Raw genomic sequence first — 23,785 nt, forward strand, 5'->3', positions numbered from 1 at the left:
GTGTTTGTGTGGCGGAATGGAAAGATGGGAGAGAGGTTCGGGGATGCGTATTTATAATGTTTAAATATAGCGAGAGGTTGAGAAATGTTGCAGTGAGTGGACGACACGTGGTGGTGCTATCGGGAAACCGGATGTGCCGGTAATTAGTGTGGAAGCTGAAAATGGTTTATGATTATTTTGTGTGGGAGAAAAGAAGGATAAGCTACGTAAGGATTACTGCTTGAGTACGTTTTCTTCTATTCCTATACGTGAGAATGCGATTTGTGAATTTAGATTGCTATGTTTGACCTTTCAACTTTTCTATATTGGGTAATCTTGACCTTCTAACTCGTCAAAATAGCACTTTTCAGATGATGACACGACGACGTTTAACGCGCCTCGTCATTTATAGCGTCATCAGCGACATGCTACGTGGCCTATGGTGGACGATTTGATTGGAAGTTGGTTACCAATGATTCTATTCTATCATCCATTTTATTACTTGGGAATTGGGATGGTTGTTTTGTTAGAGAATACGAGATATCGAGTTCATGCTTAATAATGATTAAATATTTTCTGTAGTCGGAGGGAAAAATCCTTTTAGAAACATAAAAAGTATTGAATATTTTCATTACTTAATAATTAGAAGAATTGTTAAAAAGAAATTGATTATGAAAATCAAGAATTAATTATTCTTAATGCCTTATTTCGTTATGTAATTAAGACAATAAAGATATCTTGCGTAGTTAATTATAGGAAACATATATCAATATTGGAGTTTTTTTAATATTTATTGGCAAATTAATGGACATGCATGAAATATTTTTGAATATTGATTAATTAATGGTAGTAACCATTACTTATCTCAAGAGTGAAGATTTACCCGTTTGATATTTAACGCCACCAGTTTTGTAATCAGTTTTCTTGTTCTTTCAAACCCTTGACTTTTTATTGCAGCATCAACTTATCATGGGATGCAAAATTTCAAGTGCAACGTACACAGACCTCTCTAACAACGTTCTTTTTTCAAATTCAAACCAGTGATCACCTAACTCTACAATGAAGGTAGGTTAATGTTGAAGAGGTTTGATGAATTTAATATTGTTGAGTTCATATATAAGTACTGCTACATCTCTTTCTTTCCTCTGTTTCCAAAAAAATGTACTGCTACATCTCTTAGATAAAACCTGCTTTACATCCTTCCAAAGACTATGCTTAGTATCATTTTTCCTGTTTAATTTGAAATTAAATTCTTGCATTAATCTAACCAAAATATAAAGCAATCAAGCATATTACATATATATGGGAAGCATTAGTTTGATTTATATATATCAGTTTAATTTATAATAACATAAGCTATCCAGTAAAATGGGATAATGGGAACATGCAAATGGGATAATGGTTTGAATATATCATCTCAAATAGAGAGAAGCATAAAATCATACGTAAAATATGATCTTAAGTATCTCTGGACACAGTTTAATTGGTACTTAGTGATGCAAATAATTTTGTCATTAACAAATGTAGTTGGATATAGACTCAGCGTCTGACTAAAACTCTTTTTATTTTAATATATACAAAATTAAATATTATTAAATGGGTAAAAGAATATCATATTTTAGATAATTATTATTAATTATAACTTCCTAATATGTGACAAAATCTTATAGTTGAATAATATTGTAAAAAAGGTTTAAAAATCAAAATTACATATGAAGAACTATGATAAATGACGTCTACATATGAATTATAATACTTTTCAAATATCTAAACAAATAGCACCATATATATGATAAGATTCATCATGTTCAGTCGGTCAAATTGAATTCCCATCGTCTTAGGAATTATGCAACGGCACAGCCGGCCATGAGCATAATATTAGGACTTTAATTAGGAGTGCAAAAACTGAATTCCTTGCGCGAATTGCCTATTATCCAAAAACATGCATAGTTGGGTTTTCTTACAAATTGGGAATTTTTCAACATGACCAAACAAAGCCAAAAACTTATATAGCTGCCGAATCATAAAATAGTTTGAACTATATTGCCTTTTACGGCACCATATCCAAAGCTAGCCAAACCAAAACAGCCGCGGTTTCATGACCTTGTTTTTTGAGCTTGCTTAATGGCATAATGTCAGCGCTCTAAATAAGCAGCTTTTATATGTCTACGTCTTTACTATTGCTATCAAAGTTCAAAGGTTGATTTATCCCAAAAAAAATAAAATTAAAATTAAAAGTTCAAACGTTGGTTTGGGGACCACCTTAACTCTTCGTGTGAAGAGGGCCTTGCCCAGATCTAGTACCTGGCTAAAGGTCTTCTTTAGTTGTCTTTCCCCTTACATACCAGGAAAAGCTTTGAATGGTAGTAAAAAAGAAACGTTATATATAATGTAGATTTGAAACTTGGTTGAATACGTAGTTATAGATCTTGGTTAATGGATAGTTGTTGTACAAGTAGATCTTTACATGAATTTAAAGGGGTGTGTTATATATATGCAGCATTTATTTCGTTAATTGGCCAAGATTCATAATCTCCTTTAAATTATCTCAAAATCTCTTAGTTATAGACAATGAGAATATTTGATATTTTTCCATTTTGAGGAGTTAAATATGAGTTAGCCAATAGGGATTTTGTTACGGACCTTGAGGTCACCACCCCAAGGCTTTATAAACTCCACATTAGCTAGCTTTTGGGGTATCCAAAGCTTTATAAACTCCACATTAGTTGCATGAGCAATCAATATGGGACTCGTAACATTGCCACCCCTTTAAGGACCGACGTTCACGGCGGCTTTCACTCTATCGACACTGACCCGGTGGTAGCCCTTTCTCTTTTGGTGGCTTCACTCATCTATCAGTATTCAGTGCCCAAAGACACCTTAATCCAGCCTATAGGTAGCCCTTTCCGTAGTCTCAACTCTCAATGAAAGCACCAATTGTTACGCTACCACCTCAAAAGCTAGCTCAAAAGATTAGAGTGCACAAGGTCTTATAAACTCCACATTAATTGTATGGGCAACTAATATGATACTCGTAATATATTTGAAGCTAATTAAAGGGACGATTTATATGTACCAAAAAAAAAAAAAAAGGGACGATTTATATCACAATGCATAAGCCTGACGTATGTGAGGGGATCAGAAGTGCGACCGTAACATGCAACACAAAATTGCCCCAAGATACGTTACGTATATGGGTGCATGCGGACATCACAACATTATTAATTATTTATTTATTAAAAAAAACTATTTCAGATTCAGGTGTTGATCGACACCTGGCTGCTTCATAGAGATCAATCATTCAAACATTTTGAGTTTTGTTTTCCAATTTATAAATGGAACGAAAATATATTATTTTGGAAATTGAATATTATATAGGGAGATGTTATCCTATCCTTTGTTAAATATTTTTCAGGATTAGCATTAATTAAGCGTTTAATTTTTCACATATCGCGCATATATTAAAATAGACAAAATTTATGGTGAGATACCAATTTTTTTTTCTTAAAAAAAATTTCTAGGCGTCATCCAAAATCTCTGGGTGTCACCCAAAATCTACAGTATCTAATTATAATATATATTTGTAATGGATATTGAATAATATTCATGGCTTTAAAGTAAAGATACGGTGGAAAAAGAACCGATTTCGCATAAATTTTCTTTGCAACCTGTATTGAATTTAATGTGTAGAGATTATTCTATTGCTGGTAGGTAAAGGTATTTTTATTGTTGCAGCTTTCTTCAAAATGTGAGCAAACCTTTTTACCTACATTTTGACTTTGAGCCGTTAGCATGGTCTAAGAGCGACATATGTAACTTCAACGGGTGTGATAATCAATATAGGGGTGTTTTAGACAGCAATAGTATAAATTAAGATTGAACAAGCTGTCTCAAGTGTAGTGTGTATCAATTGGGGATATTATTAGGGGTGATTCAAATTGCGATGACCGAACTGAAAAATCGATAACCGAATAAATAAAAAATTGAAAAATTAAAAATCGAAAAAAAATCACAAATTTTAATTGGATTGGATCAGTTTTCGGATGAGTTGATGAAAATCGATCCAATATATTAATTTTTCTCTATCTACTTGAGTTTTTCCCCAATCATAGCCCAAAATTTTCTAAACCCAAAACCTGTTAACCCATCAACTATACACCTAAGAAAAAAACTAATCACATCTCATCAATAAAATTTCATCTGTGTAGAGTTTCATATCTCATTACCCAAAAAAAAACTATATTATTGTTTACTGGTGCTTTTGTATTTCAATTTTTTTTTTTTACAAAGCCAATATATATAAAAGATGTTATTAGCATAATAATCATGAAACAAAGTTTAGGATTTTCAAAAAACCGATCCAATCCAAACCGAAAAAAATTGAATTGGATCGGATCAGATTTGATAAAAAATCCAAAACGAATGGATGATTAAATGATCAAATCGAAGGTATTGGATCAGATGATTTTTGCTTCCAAAATCGATCCAATCCAGACCGCGACACCCCTAGATAGTATTAGTGGCTACAATGGCTCTTTAAGTTAACATAGTAATGGTTAATACAATAGTGATATTGTGTCTCTACATGATGGTGAAGAGGAGGTATTTATAGGTTCCAAATCAGTGGGGGAAGAGAGTCGAGTCAACTATTATGGGAAAAAGTCAAGGTCGTCTGTCCTTGCAGAGGCAAGGCCTTTGCAGCTGCCAGCAGCCGCCGTGCAAGGAAGCATGTGAAGGGAGAGTTCCCAGTAGGTTATTTTGAGTACCTGAAACGGAAAAAGGTTTTTTTTTTTGGGGGGGGGGGGGGGTTCCCAACGTAAGACATTTTGGTATCTTACGTTGGAAAGTCCACTACATGGGAGCATGGATAATAGCGCTGGCACAACAGGGTTGGTAGGACTGAGGTAGAATAAACCCTTTATATTGGATCGGCCTTATTGGGCCAACAAATTGGGCCGGCCAGAACACACTTCAATACACATTATTGTAACTATGTTAGGAATTGGGAGCCTTCATGCGTGTGCATATATACAGTCAATCATTATTTACTTAATGAGTAAGGAGTATGTACTATCTATAATACATAGTGTAGTTTATAATAGTTTGTAAAAGTAATTTTATAAATATAACCTACCACTTACTTAATTACTATTACTAATTAAATTCGGGTTTGAATATTTTGACTGCTGGATATAATTCACAGAAAAATTGACTTAATTGTGTAGACAAGCATATTTGAAAATATCGAGAACAAACTGAAGAACTAAGTCACTAGGTTTGGTATAGTAGTGAGGAGTTTATGTAGGTTGTATTAGGTTATGTGTTCAATTCCTATTTATATAAAAAAAAACTAAAGAGGTAATGAAGTATAGATGACTGCTATGCAATTTAGGAGAACATGGTAAATGCAATAGAATCTATTTATCTCATGTTGCATGAGATAATTATCTCATGCAACAGAAACAAGATAGTGGAGTCCACTATTTTTTTTAAAAAGAAAAAAATAATAATAGACTCTACTACTTTGTTTCTGTTGCATGAGATTATCTCATGCAGCATGAAATAATTATTTTCCAAATACAATTAGAAGATGGTAAACTAAACTAAAAAGGCTCAACTAAAGGTGCGCACACTAGATTACACATATATTAACCTGGATGAAAAATAATAGGGAAAAAAATGAATTTAGACATGACTAAATGTATGTTTGGATATTTTTTTTAGCTTCTCTTCTCCTTATAAGCAGAACATAGACTAAACATGTTTTTATAAAAGCTTTTATAATAAAAAGAGCTTTTTTATAACAAAAAAATAATCAAAAATTAAAAACTCCGAGGAGAATTTTTTTTTAAGTTATATCAATTTTTTTTTGAAATGAACAACTTTTAAATTATTTTTAAGGGAAATTTTTTATATAATCATCAAATAGCTTTTAGCTTTATTTTTAAATCTCTCTTTTTAGCTTTAACTTAAAAAGAGAGAGGTGTCAAATAGGTTCTAAATTGTACATAATAAATAATATTTACAAATGATAATGCTAAATAACACAAAGTATCAAAAACTTTGGAGAAAATTGTAGTCAATGTCCTAATAGCTCCCAATCACATTTTCATAATTTCTGTATGGTGTGTTGATGTCTTCAATTCGTTTTACTCTATTAATCTCTTAACCTTTCCTGAGTTCTATTGTGGAGTCGTGAATTTTCTAATCAAGTTAGATGTAACCCAAAAAAAAAAAAAAAAAAAAAAAACCCTGCTTGGACTAACCGTAAAATATAACTACGTAGCATGCCAAGTTGAAGAAGAAAAAACCCCATATCACAACAACAACAACATCAACCATATCTAGTAAGTCATACTTTATTTACTAATGATTCACTATTATGAATTAATTTTTTAATATTTTTTAAAAATAAATATTAATATCGTATCTTAAAAGAGCTTATAGTAAGAAAAAAGAAGATTACTGGTTATAATTTTTATTAGGGATGTTCTATTTTCCTCTGTAATCCAAAAAAAAAATTATAAGGGAGTGTGAAAAATAGTATAAAAATAGAAATATTGCTAAGTACAAGTACTTTAAAAGTATTAATTTAGTGGGATTAAATATATTCACATGCATCTAATTATTTAAAAAGAAAATATTAAATACTATTTGAGTTATAAATATGTTAAACATTTCAGTTTTTGTTTTGAAAAGATTGTTACGCAAGAGAGACGAAAAGTAAAATCCCAAAATAATGTACATACGCGGAACATGGAATGTCGCATGAGTGTGGAAGAAGTCAACACAAGCTAATTGATACATAGGTTCGCACGTTTGTCATTTGATTCATGTTTTACAACATGAACTTTTGCGTTGTCTGTATGCTTGAATTCAATTAATTGCACCGTGGTTGATCATTCAATTCAAATTCGGGAGTGCTTATACACGCGCATGATTCATATTTCTGCTACAACTCTATAAGACAATGTTTTACGTTCCGTATCTCAGTGTCTGATGAATATATAAAAAAAATGTTCATACAAACATATACGTGTCAGCTGCGAGGCCACAAAAAGTCAAAATCTCACCTAAAATGGGGCTAGCAATTTGTCTAAGACACTTGGCTAAAAATGCAGAGTTCCCTTCTTGCATGGTTGCCAATCACTCGTAGTTGCACCCAACTGCCCTGCCTCTTCAACATGTGTAAGTGACACAATCCCTCCCATGATGCCTAAAGCTACAAAAATAATAAAATATAAAAAGGTAAACTCCTTGTAATAATTATTCAACTATTCAAGTAAGTACTATACTTTAAATTAATTTACTTGTACCCTTTGCGATTTTGTGTCTGCTAGTTGTCAAACACGATGTCATAATCACAAGCATGGTTCTTACGTAATATACTTTAGTGGCGATCTAATTTTTATTTTTTATAAAAAAATGATATTAAAGAATGGCAAAAAACGTTTAGCAAAAAATCTAAGCGCTCAACATTGCTATTAATTTGGGGCAAGTGTCCCATTGATCTGTCACGGCTGCCTCAAATAAATGGTATAAAAATACATGAAGTTATGACGTGAGAGATGGTGTTGTATAATAATTCTTTTAACTTTGTCTGATAATCCTCAAACATAATCACATACTATGAAGATTACAAAATCATATAATGGATATTTTGGCGGCAATTTACATTCGCTAACCAACTTAGACTTGGAGATTAATTAATCTAAATTTGACTAGCTAGATGTTGTTAGAAACACTTGTAGTTGTACTTGCACTTGGTCATTATGATTATGATAAATATCCCCAATGAAACGTAGATGAATCAAGGATAGATTCATTAATCTTGGTATAAAGTATTCTAATTAAATTCAACGCTTTTTGGGTATTAAAATTCAATGATTTTTAATTGGTGCTATTGTTAAACTTAACTAACCAACAAAAGTTTGAGGAGTTGTAGTTTTGTTGAGTTCAGTGGAATCAAGGGTTCTAGATCTATCTCATCTTTTCCCAATAAACACCCTTCTGGTAATCTTACTAATATCTTCACTTTCTTTCTTTATTTTATTTTTGGGTTTTGTGAATGTTATGTAACAGGAAAATTAATACATCATGTTACATGGACATGTTTTTGTAGGACTCGCCAAATATTAAAAAAAAATGAAGAAAAAAGCTTGCACGAAAAACAATTAGACTAGGAGGAAACAAAATTTTACAGTAACATGTGTTAGCTTTTTCCTTTACAATTGGTTATTCATCTCCAATCCATTCAACTAGCTCATTTCCACATATATATGGAACTCTTCCACATTTTTTGTGCTCCTTTCGAATTCATCTTATGGAAGAAATATATCAATTAACTTGCTGGTTGGCTATGATTATGAAAGCCAATCTTAAAGTTAATGGCTGCATCAACAAGAATGTCAATTAAGGCCTTTAAATGATTGGAAAATTATGGTAGTCTTGACAATGTGGCACTCATCTATTATCCTTTGCCACGAGATTCTTTATAGCCGAGAAAAAGCAGAACAATAAAGTAGCTGCTGCTTCTTGTTGTTTGCCTCCAACACAATTATTGATTTCAAGCATATATATCTGTCTGTCCCTCTTGGCATCATCCCATTTTCCTTTTTGTGTTCTGCCATACATTAACCATAATTTTTTTTTTTAGATTGTTTTTCTTTAAGAAAAAAAAGTTTTTTCAGCAGACATTCAAATTGCTAGCTCCCATTAGTAAATAATGGATGATACTTCTAAATTGTAAAATTTTTAGGTTTTCCTGTAATAAAAAAATTTCAGTTGCTTTATATCATGGAATGTATATTATCTCAATTATATTCTTAAAAAAAGAGTTGCAACAGTGGACAACAATAATACATATAGATAAAGTAATGCATGCAAAAGGAAAAATATTTCAAGAGCAGCTAAGAATTTCTCAGTATAACAACAGTACTCAGCAAGAAAGCACAAGTTCTGTTCTGTGTCATTTTTGGCATATCAAAGCCACTAGCTAACACCCGTTTTAATTTGATTAATATCTTTACTTATGCGGACATAAAGCTAATATTTTACTAGTGCCCTGTGTTTTTGTGAATGGTCCATAGTATAATAATACTTGTTATGATTGTTGCAATTATTGAGCTATATAAAAATATACGAAGAATGGGAAAAGATCTAGAATTTCCATTTCTAGATGGTAAATGATGAACCATCGACCTTAGTGCTGTACACTTGGCGTGCGGCTACAGTACTATTGGACCATATCGGCTTTGGTTGGAGTAGCAAGAGGGTATCCAATATAACAAAACCAAAACATGGTAGCTACCAACCACAGTCATAGTGCTGTACACATGGCTAGCTTCTACACACTTCACTATACTGAGCTTTGGCCCATAGACCATATCTTAAATGACTAGCCTAAAAGCAGTGTCTCTGATAAACCCAGTTAGGCCCCTCATGAGAATTTGTTGAGATATTTAAGTGTAATGAAATTTTACTTTGGTTAGTAATGGATTAAGTAAAATTCATGTAAGTGGATGGACCTATGATACTATCTTAAAGATTTTAAGTTGATCAGACATAATATGGAATCCACTTATTATAGTTGGTGTAACTTAACACACTGATGTAGCTCCATTCCTATATATATCTGTATCAGTTTTCTTTATAGTATTATCTTTAATAATTAAGGATAACTATGAGTTGGTTTATGACCATTTCTAACTTGTTTTGCCACAGGATTATCTTTCTATAATTGGATTAATTTCATTCACTACTTTCTTTCTGGTTGGACAGGTGTGTTAGAAGCGACTTTTGTGGGATGTTGACAATATTTGTCAAGGAACTTTAGTGTACGTGTCAGGTGCTGGTACACTGTACGAAACCATTAAGCATCAGGCTCAGAAGAGGATAATGCTAAGATGGATGGATAAAACCAATAATTGCAATTTCTAGAGCTATCATACTTCATTCAGATTAAGTTGAAAAATAGATCTAGTTTTCAGAGAAAGTGGAGATGCCAAAATGAGAATGGCTAGGTTTCACGATGAAGAAAAATTCATGCAAAAGAAAGTAATGAGGGAAAAGTGAAGAAAGGCATGAGAAAATTTGTAAACACTCCGTAAAAAATAACAACATTATTTTGCTTTATAAATGTTGCAAAATTAGCTTTATTATAAGCTTTAACAACTATTTCGCAGATGTTATTACTTATTAGTTAAGTGTTGGTGAATATAATATGGATTTAATGTTTTTCATAAAATTATCACTTGCAGAGCCTTTATGTTCTCTCTTTTCTCCATTAAATCCGTATAATATTATAATATATGTAGTAGAAGGGCAAAACAGACAACAATCCCTATGCCTAACTCTTTCCAATGAAATGATGTGTAAAAAATAAATCTCATATTGCAGCAGTTGTGGGTTTATATAACAAAATACATTACACAACCAACCTTAACTCTTATATAAATTAAATGGTAATAATCCTAATATGCAATGATAATAACCTTAATCCACAATGGTAACACTCATGTATTCGAACTCTCTCTCTAAAACCCGGAATAACGTGTTCAAGTATTTCCAAGAACAGAAAATCAGAGTAGAGAGTAGAGACATTTGATAAAAGCTAGTGCGTTACACATTAAGTCAAGATTCAAAAAGAAACTTGTATTTAAAGAAAATACATGTCAGCATAACAAATTAAGTCACTCTCAAAAAAATAAAAAAAATAAAAAGAGATTTATGATTATCAAGTAGAGAAAGTGACGTAACGTGGCAAACTAAGTCAATCTAAAGAAACAGGGTGTAAATGGACTAGGTCGGCTTACAAGGGCCTAAAGCCTAGCCTATATTAGGCCAAACTTGGCCTATTACAAGTAGTAAAATATAATATGCTTAGACTCTAAAAAAAACCTATTTAGAAAACAGGCCATAGGCTTTTTTTTTGTATATGTCAGGCCTATAAGCCTACAAGCCGGCATATATCATATTATTTATTTAAAATATAATAAATAAAATTATTATTTAATAATTTTGAATAATAAAATAATATTATTTTAGTTATTCATTTAATTGTTGAATATTTAATAGGCTTAAACAGACTAACAGGCCTAGGCCAAAGCTTTTATTTTTTGATTATAGGTCAGACCAGACTTGTAATTTGGAGCCTACACAAGGCTAATAGGTCAGGCCATACCCAATATTTTTTACACAGGCTTGACCTATTTAAGCCAAAGTCTAACCTAGCTCAGCCCATTTACACTCTAATTCTAAACATGTGAATTGGGCTAAAAGATATCATGAACAAGAGATAGGCCTGTCATCTTTTATTTCTAATGTGAATATTTTGTAAGGTCCATTACAAGCCCAGAATCGGCCCGTATCGAAAAGGCCCATAAAAGGGATTTTCTGTTTCGTCTTCTTCAAGTTGAAAAGAAAAATAAAATAAAAAAGGGTAGCAATTAGGAAAGGTGGAAAGAGCTGAAGGAGGGTGAAAACTGACAAACAAATTTCAACATTGGAATAGGAGATGGAGTTCGTTCCTGAAGAAGGAAAGCACCTTCATGAGGATTGCTCCACTTTGATTTTGGTTTGTATTATTTTCTAGGGTTTCGCCCATTCTTTTTTTTTTTTTTCCGTATTCATTCCTCTATCTTTCACCCTACTGTGTTATGAATCTCTTTATTCCGCAAAAAAGACATTAACTTTCCAATTCACTGCATGGTAGAAATATTGGGGTTAGCTCACTTTTGTACTCCATTATTAATTTGGTGGTTTTGTCACTCTTTTGTTTGTGTTTGTGTGTTTAGCCTGCTCTATCAATTGGGAATGTGGGGCAGTTAGCTGCAGACCTTTTGATTACATCAATGGATTCAGAGAGAGTTGGGTATTTGGATGATCCTTACGTTCTCCCCTGTGTTGGCAATGATGCTTATGGACCACTTCCTCAAGGAGACCTTGCTCTTCCTCTTGAAGGTGCTGCATTGCATTTTACTTGTTTTGCCACTACTATAATTGTTTTGTTTTTCTTTTTTATTATCTCAAATTCTCCGCTCTTAAAATGTTCAGCTCTTCCTTATTACTTCTTTGCAGCTTATGATTCCCCTTCCAATGCTCTCGCTATCCTCCAACAGAGATCCCCAGTGATTAAGGTATCGCCTGAGGCAGCATTTTCTCTGTTCCTTTCTTTAATCTGACATTGCTTGCCTGAGTCTAATATGCTGATTTCAGGCTATAATTAAGTTATTTTTTATGTGTGGATTGTTCCTTACTCAGAAACTATGCTGTCGGTAGTGAAATTCGAATGTGGACAAGCTGGGGCTTGAATGTTACTTGCTTTTGTTTTTGTGTGCATTAGCATTAATATATTCCCCCCTTCTCCCCATCCTTCCTCTGTCCTTCAAGTTTGTAATCTTGATTCTTACTGCTGGTTGCTCCTAATTTTTATTCTCCGTAATGATGGGCATCACTATCTCCTATGGGAGTAATCAATAGATTATCATAGATTTATTAATAGATGGATATATTAACGGATCAGTGTTATTGTGTATTTCCATGATGGACATCATGGAAATGCACAATAAAACTACTAACCTTGAGTTGTCTAAGGCTTTGCATATTTCTTTTAGGGTTAGTTTGCTGTCCCCTTCAAATTGGAGGTGGAAAGTTCACGGATGTATATTATATGAACAATTAATCTCTGAAATTCACACCTCCAATTTTAAAGGGTATACCGATTACCAAATTCATTCTTAGAGTGCAGTTATGAAGAATAACATGTACAGTTAATACTACCAAATATTTGGATCAACACTAACATAGAATTGTGGGTGTTTGTCTGTTTGGTTACTGGTTTGACTGGATTAAGTTACAATTTACTGGGCATATCACTTATTAATCTTCTTGATACTTTTGCACTATACTTCGCCTCAATGTTAGTTCCATGGATGTTTTCTATTAGCTTTGATGCTTGAATTGACACAAGTAATTTTGGAATCTGGAAGGAGAAATTGCAATTAATACATGGTCATTTGAATAGGGTATGATGGTTGAGTTTGCAAAAAATTTGGCTGATTTTCTTGCTGGTAGTGGAAAGAAGCATATTGTTGTTCTCTCCAGCTTAGATTTTGGAAAGTGGCAAAAAGTTGACATGTCAAGGTGAGGCAGTAATATTTTGAAAGAGCATTTTTTTTTAATTATGATATTCAATTCATTTGTTTCAATTTATAAATGCGTGAAGACTATGTCCTTTCTCACCGTAACAATCTTGTAATATGTAAGAATCCAACTTGATGTAGGAAATTGCATTGGGATGTTTCCCATTTCTGATATATCTATTGGTTATCATAATAGTGGTTTGCAGATTTATTACTTATCTAGTGCCAACAGTGATGGAACGGATGAAAACTGTGAACAGCTTGGGTGGAAGAAACTTCAGGAGTATGACTCTTCTCAAAAGCATTGGAAATATCTTAGCAATTTAGCTGAAGGAAATGCGACTCGGGAAGATATTATTTCTGTAGAAGATGAGCTAGAAGAAGAAAATTATTACGCAAGCTTGCCTTTTGCTGCACTTTTTTCTTTTCTCAAGGTAACATCTGCAGTTAATTTTGATGATAAGTCATATTTCTTGTTAATCTTGTAATCATATCTACAGAGGAATGAGGACGGGAGAAAATGTTCTCATCATGTTACTCATTGGTTTTATGATTGGTGCCAGTTGTCATCAACTACTTTTACTTGTTTCTTCAAAAACAAAACAAAAAAAGTTATTTAATTGGTTTTAGTTTTCTTTACGTGGCATGCTATGAGACTCTACCGTGATTGCATGCTATGATATAAATGTGAGGCCAATTGCTTTGGGAATTTTTTTTTCGTATGCAGGATAAATCTCCATGTCAGAGAATGGTGAAATTTAATCTCACCAATTTATTTATTTTTATTAAAGAAAAAAAGAGGGAGAAGTAGGGTGGGTTATCACTTAACTTTTTATTACAATGCAGAAAAACAGCATTAATATGGATTGATGATTATGAAGTTTTGGTTTAATGTATCAGGCTAAAGGTTTGAAGGTCACCTGCTTGTTATGTTACTGCTCAGAAGGAGACAACATATCTGATGCATTTCAATTAGCCGATGCAGTATGCAAACTTCTAAGGCTGACTCACCCTACTTCTGGTGAGCTTTATTTAACTTTGTTTTTCCTTGTATAGTGATTTTGATCTATTGTTTGTTATTCAGCCAAATAAGCAGGGCATTTGTCTGAATAAATTCACCGTGAAATTGACAGAACAATGGTTTTTACCAAAATTGTCATATTATAACTAATAATGATTATTCCCAAGATCTGTTTCAAGGATATTATGATTCACTATTTTTTTTGCCCCATAACTTATTAGATAATCTTTCCAGACAGATTTTTCCCTTGAATGTGGATTTTGAAAATTAATATAATCTAATCCTTGCGTCCCTATTCCTAAATTCCTCATTTTAGGCAATGTGTCTCTCCAAATACCATTTTTATGGCGCAGATGAATTTCTTGTATCAGTATCTGTTATCTAGCAATACATATGAATGATAAATACCCCAAGTTCCCTACATCGTACTTCATACGTACAATACAAGCTATTCTACAATTCCCTTCTACTACTCCTTATATCCAAATCCGCATCTGTTCTTTTGTACAAGCTAAAGATTAACTGTAACTAGTCAATGGACATATTTGCTAGTAATAAAACTCATAAAACTCCATTGGTAATATTTCTGATAATTGCATTTTCAGGAATTGAAGGTGGAAAATGGAGAGTTCCACATTCTTGGATGACTGTATATGGACCACCCCCAGATGCGTCCATCTTCTAAGGCTAGATTGATGTAATTATTAAATTAAATGGCGGTTGAAGATGGAAATTGTTGTAGGAGAATTTTCTTTCTAATTTTTTTTAATTCAATAATGTTGATCCACATATATCATATGATATTAGTTGAGAGGTGTAATTTGAAGATATTTTTACGCAAAGTGTAGGGATTTGTTCTTCTGAAGGCTCTTGTTACTGCATGATGCTGTTATATGATTTTTAGAAACTGGAATTCCAACATTTTAGTGCTCCTTATTGTATGTGTACGCACGCGTTTTGTGACTATGGGCGACTACAGGCCAGTTTGGATGGGTTTTTTTAAAAAAAAATGACTTTTTATAAGTTTTTTTTAAAGAATTTTTTTAAAATGTCAAAATTATTTTGCGTTTAAATATAATATTTTAAGTGTTTTTAAGTAAAAATGTTAAAATAAAAAAATATTTTTTAATCGAAAAGGATAATAAAAAATGGGGAAAAGATGAAAGCTGGATCCGATTCAAGCGATGCAATTCCGTGACCTTATTTGGATTTGTATTGGCAATGGAGGATTAAAGCTATGGATCTATTCGTTCTTGTAACTTTGGTTCCAAAATCACATTTTGAGTTGATTTTGTATCGATTAACTCTTCGATTTTTCCTTCAATTTCCCAGGTTAGCCCCTTTTTTCCAATTTGAGATTTTGATTGTAATTTCATGCTTCTTTATTCCCTTCATGCGGTGCATCTCTGTTAAGAGGAATTGAATTGTTATGTTTGTTTTATTATCAACCTTTGCCTGTGTATTCTTGTTAGTGTCAAAAAATTAGAAGAGCTAATATTCTGTTAGGGAATTATTTTTCTTATGTAACATAAGATAAAATAATTTTTCTACTCACACATATAAAGAGACGAGACTCATTTATATTTTTTTTCTCTCTTATATTCTCTCTCCTTTTTTTTCTACATGTATTTGTAATTGTAATAGAGAAATTTTATCTCATTGTCACATAAAAAAACAATTTTCCGTTCTGATAAACATGTTTCCTCCCAACCAGAGTGAAATGTAGAAATATTCTAATTCTGTTTAGATTGGTCCAGACTGACTTGCCCTAATTGTGTGAAGCAACACGTTATTCCTGCTTTGTCTTTTGGTATCTTTGATTGTTACTTTATCGAAGGTGTCATCAATAAAGGTCGGCTTCAGTCAACTTGAGATCTGAGATTTAAATTATATCTTCGAAATAAGAAAATCGTTTTGAAAAAGGGTTACCTCTATTTGTGAAGAAGCTTTTAAAAAATAAAATCATAGACATGAAAACGTGTGCGGCACAAATTATGCACAAATAACACAATATCAATGAATTAATTATTGAATGAATGAATGTATAAGCTACCTTGGTCTATCAAAAACAATACAACGTACTTATGAAGCATCGACACTTCAAAAACTTTGATGTATCATGTTCGATATTTTTTGACACTTTTCGACACTTCAACAAGCATTGTAGAGACTCAAAAAAAGGTTCAAATGATGTGTTGTGTTGTGAAGATTTGTTGGATTACAATTATCATTTTATTGAGTTTAATATAAATATTTAGAATATCTTATGTTTCTTTGCAAAATTGATAGCTATTATAAGTTTAACTTCAATTTTTTGTTAAATTATTGAATATTAAATATAATATACATTAAATAATTAAAAATATTATTTAATATCAAAACGTGTTAAAATCTAACATTTTTTAGAATTAACGTGTCAGAGTGTCATGTCATGTCATGTCATATCCCGTGTCCTGTATTGGTATTAGTGCTACATAGCAAGGTACCATACCTAAATATATAAGAAAATTATATTCCTTTTTAGTTTTTCATAATTGTGAATGAAATTAAACAATATATAACAACTTCTTTTTTTCTTTTCCTTTTTTCTTTTTTTAAGGTAGATTACCATCCAATTGAAATTATAATTTAAGGAGTGTTTGATATAAGGAAATTTTTTAGATTGATGGGAAAGTTACAATGGCAATCTTATATTGCCATGTTTGGCACAAGGTCATCAAAAATTTTCCTTGACATCTCTCTTTCTCTGTATTCTCATTTACACACAAATTTTTTATTTCAGATTACCAATTATAGTGTGGTATTTTACAAATCTCACACCTAAGAAAAAATTGAAACAAATTTGTGAGACGAAAATGCCCTGTAACCCTTGTTGCTGTCTGTGAAACAAGTCGATTTACGCTTTGCTTGGTTCTCAGTAAGCTTATGTCCTCTTGCGTTGCTTTGCTGTCTGCCAGAAGCAAACTTGGACCCAGATGAAACCAGATACTTGGACTATGACACTGCTCGCTTGTACTCCCCAAAAGAAACCCTTCTCCTTGACTTGCCGTTGTTCGAAATTTGTTTAAACTAGTGCTGATTCTTCACATGGGTCACAGTTACTTCCTCTCAAAATCATTAAACTTCAACCCTTTCACAAACCCAAATGCAGATACAAGCAACCCATATCAATGTAAGGGTGCGTTTCTATGGACTTTTTAATAAAGTCTTTTTTATCAGTTCAGCTATTTAGATTTTTAAAATAATATTTGATTTTTGAAAAAAATATTTGGCTTTTGACTTTTGCTTTTTTTAAAAGTTAAAATTTTTAGCTTTTGAAAAAAAGTAAGTTTTTAGCTTTTTTATGATTTCTGTTTTTTTTAAAAGCAGGTATCCAAACAGACTTTTTTCGAAAAGAACTTTTTTTTCTTAAAAAAAGCAGCTTTTGAATAAAAAAAAACTCATCCAAACGGGCTCTAAATCATGCTTCGGTTAGAATATTGAGGGGTTATTTTTGTAAAATAATCTTGTATTCTCAGTAATATTTCTCAATTAATCAAACATAGACTCAGTAATTTTTATTCAATATTTTCAGTAATATTTTAGTCAACCAAACAATTTTTTATTAACGTTTCCATAAATTCACTTTTCCACCGTATTCTTAATAATCATCATTTTTAGATAATTTTTTTTTTCTAGTACAAAACGCCCCTAAAGTTTAAACAGGTCACGGAACCTCCCAAGTTTATATTGTCTTATAGTTCTTCACTGCATCACAGCAGCTTTTGGCTCCTCCATCACTATCAGTCTGTCACCATTTTTAATATTCTCACCACCACTACATGAATATGACTCATTACAATTACCGACATTAGTTCCCCACAGCGCCTTTAGTTACCTACTAACTTCAATCAGCACAAACATTTAGTGTCACGAAGCTAAAATATGCTTTTCTCTATCATCTTAGTTTACGTTTCTAACCTCTTCATCTTCTCATATAAATATTTTATTGATCGTTCTAATCCCCCAATTATGACTTTTTGGACAATTATCAGTTGGAGGTAATGAATGTTATAAAAAAAAATATTTATATAACAACATTAGATATATCCTATAAAATGGCTTTTTGATCACTATAACTTTAATGTAATAATTAATTACTAATTCGTCTTTCAATTAAAACATATCAGCCATCTGATCTTGTTTAGGTAAAATATCTGGGTAAGCATACCAAGATATAATTTGAAGATTTAACCCTACTCGGATAGTCAAAGGGATACCCGAGGATTGTTCATAATTTGAAAAAATACTTGAATTATTTACCCGAATAGAAAAGGGGATATCCGAGTAAATGTCACGAATAGGGTTTTTAAAAAACTCAACAGTCCCATTTGGAAAACCCACAAAGGGGTACCGGATAGAGATTTTGTTTGTTTGTTCAGACATCCAACCAAAGGTTCTAAAGAAAATCGGAATTTATTCATTCTTGTCTCATCTAAAATCAACCTTTGCTAGATTTGTACATGTAAATTAACTCTGTGTTTGGACTTTTGTTTTTGAAAAGAAAAGTAAATGCGCAGAACATAATCTCCTATTGAACCTTCTAAATTGTTAGCATGCTTGCAAATGAGGTAATAGTTTCTGGTGGCACAAGTTGATTAATTTATGGTGTGTTCAATGCAGGTTTAATCAACACTTGTGGAACTCCAACACAAAACTCTGATAAAATCCTCAAATGGGTAATGGGAGTCATCTTCTTGTTTTTATTTTGCTCTCTCTCACAATAAGATGCGAGTCATCATGGGTTGGTTTTCATCATCTAAAGAGACCCCTTTTAGTGATAGATCTTATGCCAATAAGGGTACTTTTAGAGGTTCTAGTGCTGAATTCTCCATTGAGGGCTTCAACAACCAAAGGGGAATGAAGTTAGTAGAGAATGCAAAAAAGAAAATGGTTGGCTCAAACTCATGTTGGCAACTCGCTTATCAAATGTTTTTGCTAGGTGTTCTGAGATATTGGCTGCTGATGACAAAAGGTCTAGACTAGCTTGGCATCTAAGTGATTGCTTTCAGAGGGATTCTGGAAAGCTTTCCTTTTCCCATTGTGACCCCAAATCTTCAATGGCTACATGTCTTAGAACCTTAGATGACCTTGCCCATAAGGTTTACCTTGAGTTCTACCTTGAAACCAATTCCATTTGTTATCAGTTACAGTAAGTGCAATTTCTTTTCTCAAACCATATTTGATCCACTGTACTAGTGTACCCAGGTAGTCTATATTTGGGTATCTCATCTTTACTCGGGTAAATAATTATATACCCAAGTATTCTCTTTACTTATCCTGGTAAATATTCAACATGTGTAAGAACATATTTATTTCGCGAAATATACATGAGTAAGGTGAGAGATACTCGAATATCTTAATGATCAACGATCAAACAGGGATAGATTGGTGTTACGTTTGTTGAAAATATTAAATTTTTATAATAGTTTATAAGCAAGATTAATTTGATAATTAGTTATTAATTAAAAGGTACACCGATCAAAAAGCCCCTATAAAAAATTCATGTTAAATAATGGATGATCGTGATGCTATAGGGAAAAAGAAATAGGGTCGTACTCGTACATATTCGTTATTCCTTTAGTAGGCCAAATTATTGAAAACCAAATACATTTTGGATGAATATATTGCTTTTCAACATAATATATCACATGTCAACTTTATTTCTACAGTATGAATAATAAGGCATATAGTATTTAAATTGCATTTATACCCTATACTAATCGTACACGTAGCGTTTGGGATTCCATGACTTCCATTCAAAGTTTCATTTTTATATCTCAAGCCAAAGTTGTATTTTTATATCTGGAGTCTAGTTCTCATTATTCCACGTTAGGAGACCTCTTTTACAGCAAACAATGCCCCGTATGCATTATTCTCAAAGAAAGCCAAATTAAAATTAATTTTAAATAATTTATTCTATTTTTACACCAACCACGCCATAAATCTCAATTATATTAAGCATTAAAACCTCTTCTGCAGCTACTAATCTGCCGCATGTTAATTGATTGGGCAGGCAAAAAGTATTGAAAAACCAAACGTGTATGAATTACGTTGCTTTCTTTGATAATACGTTTCTACAGTGTGAACTCAGAATCACAATACGTTTACCTCTCTATAATTATAATTATCCTGTATCTCAATTAACTTAAATATCGAAATTTTCTTATATTATCAAATATGCACAACTCGAGCACCTCGTTGGCAAAATAAAAAACATCAATCACGTAATAAATAAATAAAAAACATCAATTATAGTACAGTCCCCTTACAATATCAAAGATTGTATGGGACATTGACTATCCTATCACGCTTTTTTTTTAAAAAAAATTCGAAATGCTACCAAATTGAAAAAATTTATCAAAGTGTCGTAACTCCAAATTCGCTCACAGTTGTAGCGAGTTTCAACTTTCATGTGATAGAACGAGATAAATTTGCTATCAGAAGCAATGAGTATAGACTGTCAATAAATTAATTCATTTTTGAAAAGTCATAATTTTTGATTCGTGTGTCCGAATCGAGAGATTTTATTTTTATTCCACATAAACTTTTGATATCTACGTACTAGAAGGATTATTTTTTAGTTTGAAAAATGAAAATAAGAATATGAATTAAATAACTTTGAAAGACGAACTGACTTAACAAACTTCTAACATGCTCCGCATTATTAGCTAGGCAGTTATAACTTACTCACTTGTGCATCAGTTAATAAATAGTATTATATATATATATATATATATATATATATATATATATATATATTCCTACCAACTATTGTAATATAATCAAGAAGTCATTTTCTCATTTTATTAATAATACAATTTCTTATCTACTCTTGATTTCTCTCTCTCTCTCTCTCATCTCTTATTCTTGAATCTGATACCTTACATGGTATCAGAGCATTTCTTCTTCGATCCATGGAAACCAACAACGTTTCTGCACAATCTCAACCTGCTCACAATGCTACGATGTAACTTGTACTTCATACATTTTCATATTTAATATCCTTCAAACTGGTTAAAGGAAATTTTCTTCCTTGGAAGCAACAAGCTATGGCAACCATAAGAGGATTTAATCTACAGAGATTCATCACCAATGAAGCAGATCAATCATCTCAACAACAAGACCAACTACTGATGTCATGGCTCCTTGCATCAATGTCTGAATCCTTATATACAAGGATGGTTGGATGTCAATCTTCTTATTAAGTTTGGAACAAACTAGAGGAATTCTTTACTTCTCAGACTCGATCCAAGGTAAAACAATTAAAAATCTAGTTGAAAAACATCAATAAAGATTCTACAGTTTCAGAATACTTGCTGCAAATCAAGAAAATAGTCGATTCATTTGCAGCTGCAGGAGCTCCAGTCACCTCAGAAGATCACATAGATGCAGTTCTTGATGGTCTTGGTGAAGAATATGATGTGTTCATCACATCTGTTATTTCGAGATCTGACCATACATTGCAAGTGAAATAGAGGCACTTCTTATGGCTCAAGAAGAATGCCTAGAGAAACACACAAAAAGAATGAAGTTAGTGTACTACAAGCCAACATGAATCAAATGAATATTCAAAGGCCTTATGGATTATTCACTGAACGAAATCCTCAACACTTTAACAGAGGAGGTCATTTCAATAATTTTAGAGGAAGATATGGCAGAAATGGAGGGAGAGCACACCAGTAAACGAGAAAGCCTCAGTGCCAATTATGTGGCAAACCAGGTCACATAGCATGGGAATGTTATAATAGGTTCAATCAAGGATATCCAAATCCATTCAATCAATTCAGTAACAGATCAGAACGTGGTGAATCCTCATATTCACATCTACAAGCAAATGTTGCAGTGGCTAGAAATGCTTCATCTGTCCATCAAGATGACAACATTTCTGAATACTTTTTAGTTTTTTATCCAACATGGTATCTTGATTCAGGAGCTTCAAACCACTTCACTCCTGATGTATCTATGTTGTTGTCAAAGACTACCTACAAAGGACAGGATACAATTCAGATAGGTAATGGTTCAGGTATGAGAATTCAGCATGTTGGTAACTCAATTTTACAATCATCATCTAATTCTTTATCCTTTACTTTACCCAATCTTCTTCATGTTCCTGATCTTTCCAAGAATCTTCTGGGTGTGTCATAATTTGCCAAGGAAAATCATGTTTTCTTTGAATTCCATGCTGACCATTGTTTTGTGAAATCTCAGGCTACCAAGGAGATTGTTTTCCAAAGAAAACTTAAAGATGGACTTTATGCCTTCGAAGGAACAAACACAATAAAGGCTTCCAAGCACTCAACTTACCAAGTGCAAACTAAAGCTAAATCTATCTCAAATAAATGTTATTCTAATTTTGTATTAGAATTATGGCATAATAGATTATGTCACTCTTCATTTTTAACTGTAAAATCAATACTTTCTCATTGTAAAACACCATTCAATAATACAAAAATTCCTTTGTGTTGTGCCTATTGTATGGAAAAAATGCACCAGCTTCCTTTTACCATTTCTAGTATTGTCTATCATGCACCTCTTGAATTAGTTTACACTCATGTTTGGGGTCCAGCCCCCATAGATAGCTTAAATGACTCTGGATACTACATATGATGTATTGATGCCTTTAGCAAATACACGTGGTTATATCCCATGTAATCATCTATTTGGTTTTGAAAGTAAAAATCATTTGATTCAATCTCTTCTCTTGATTTCTCTCTCTCTCTCTCATCTCTTATTCTTGAATCTGATACCTTACAAACATTATTGGCAGAAATAGAATATGTTAAACGGAGCACAACAAAATATTGTTTGAAATTTTTTTTGACCTTCAAAGATTTATCAATACGTAAATTTTAAAAAATTATGCGAAATAAAAAAAATTAGATAAAGACACTCGAGCCAAAAATTATAACTTCCATATATTTTACTATAAAATTTTTAAAATTTTATGTTACATGTCACGAAACGATGGTCATCAAAATTGTTAATCGTGATAGTGAATTTAAACTAAACTCACAACAATTTTGATAATTTCAAAAAATGTGTCACTTGACAAATCATACTATTATAACAGTCAACAAACATGGAAATTTTTTTAACCCTATCTAATTTTTTTTAAAAAAAACGTGACAATACGTTCAATGTACCATATTGTATCGGCAAAATAGTCCATGTGAAGTGTATTAATTCAATAGTACAACCACAACGTGAGGCTCGTTGGCAACTTTAACAATAAACAAAGATCAATCATAAATGGACCCTGCCATTCTTTCATCATATTATATTCTATACAGGGCAATGTTTTTCTCATGCTATATGAGATAGTATTATCTCATATAGAGATATAATTGGGTGGGTTCCACGGTTAAAAGAAAAAAAAAAAAAAAATACAGACTCGGATTGCGATGTATATTTGACATGAGATAAAAAAATTTATGTAACTCCAGAAAAACATTTCTCTTCTATATATTATCTTACTGTCCACGCAGAAGACACTTCTAGTACACAAACTCCACTATTTATGCCCTTCCATATTACATATATTTTTCACTCCTACACTTGCTAAGTGAGCTTTAGTTTTAGTGTTAAGCAAAACAAAACAACA

General features: G+C 32.2%; 1 protein-coding gene across 1 annotated transcript; it reads left to right on the forward strand.

The window, feature by feature from the left end:
* Positions 1-11,409: 11,409 nt before the first annotated feature.
* On the forward strand, positions 11,410-15,014 carry LOC133294020 (uncharacterized). Its single transcript, XM_061492665.1, has 7 exons — positions 11,410-11,554; positions 11,775-11,940; positions 12,058-12,116; positions 13,004-13,122; positions 13,318-13,555; positions 14,022-14,142; positions 14,748-15,014. Exons 1-7 carry the CDS (start codon positions 11,495-11,497, stop codon positions 14,825-14,827), a joined length of 843 nt encoding a protein of 280 aa, XP_061348649.1. The 5' UTR covers positions 11,410-11,494; the 3' UTR covers positions 14,828-15,014.
* The last annotated feature ends 8,771 nt before the right edge of the window (positions 15,015-23,785 follow it).

The sequence above is a fragment of the Gastrolobium bilobum genome, unplaced genomic scaffold (genome assembly GCF_033153095.1).
Source record: "Gastrolobium bilobum isolate Gb01-03AN ecotype WA unplaced genomic scaffold, APGP_CSIRO_Gbil_v1 utg169672, whole genome shotgun sequence".
Lineage (NCBI taxonomy): Eukaryota > Viridiplantae > Streptophyta > Magnoliopsida > Fabales > Fabaceae > Gastrolobium > Gastrolobium bilobum.

Excerpts from the sequence above, each read along its gene's own strand:
- LOC133294020 (XM_061492665.1), top strand. The coding sequence starts at position 11,495 with ATGGAGTTCGTTCCTGAAGAAGGAAAGCACCTTCATGAGGATTGCTCC. Across the intron at positions 12,117-13,003 it reads AGAGATCCCCAGTGATTAAG|GGTATGATGGTTGAGTTTGC; the intron begins GTATCGCCTGAG and ends TCATTTGAATAG. Across the intron at positions 13,556-14,021 it reads CACTTTTTTCTTTTCTCAAG|GCTAAAGGTTTGAAGGTCAC; the intron begins GTAACATCTGCA and ends TTAATGTATCAG.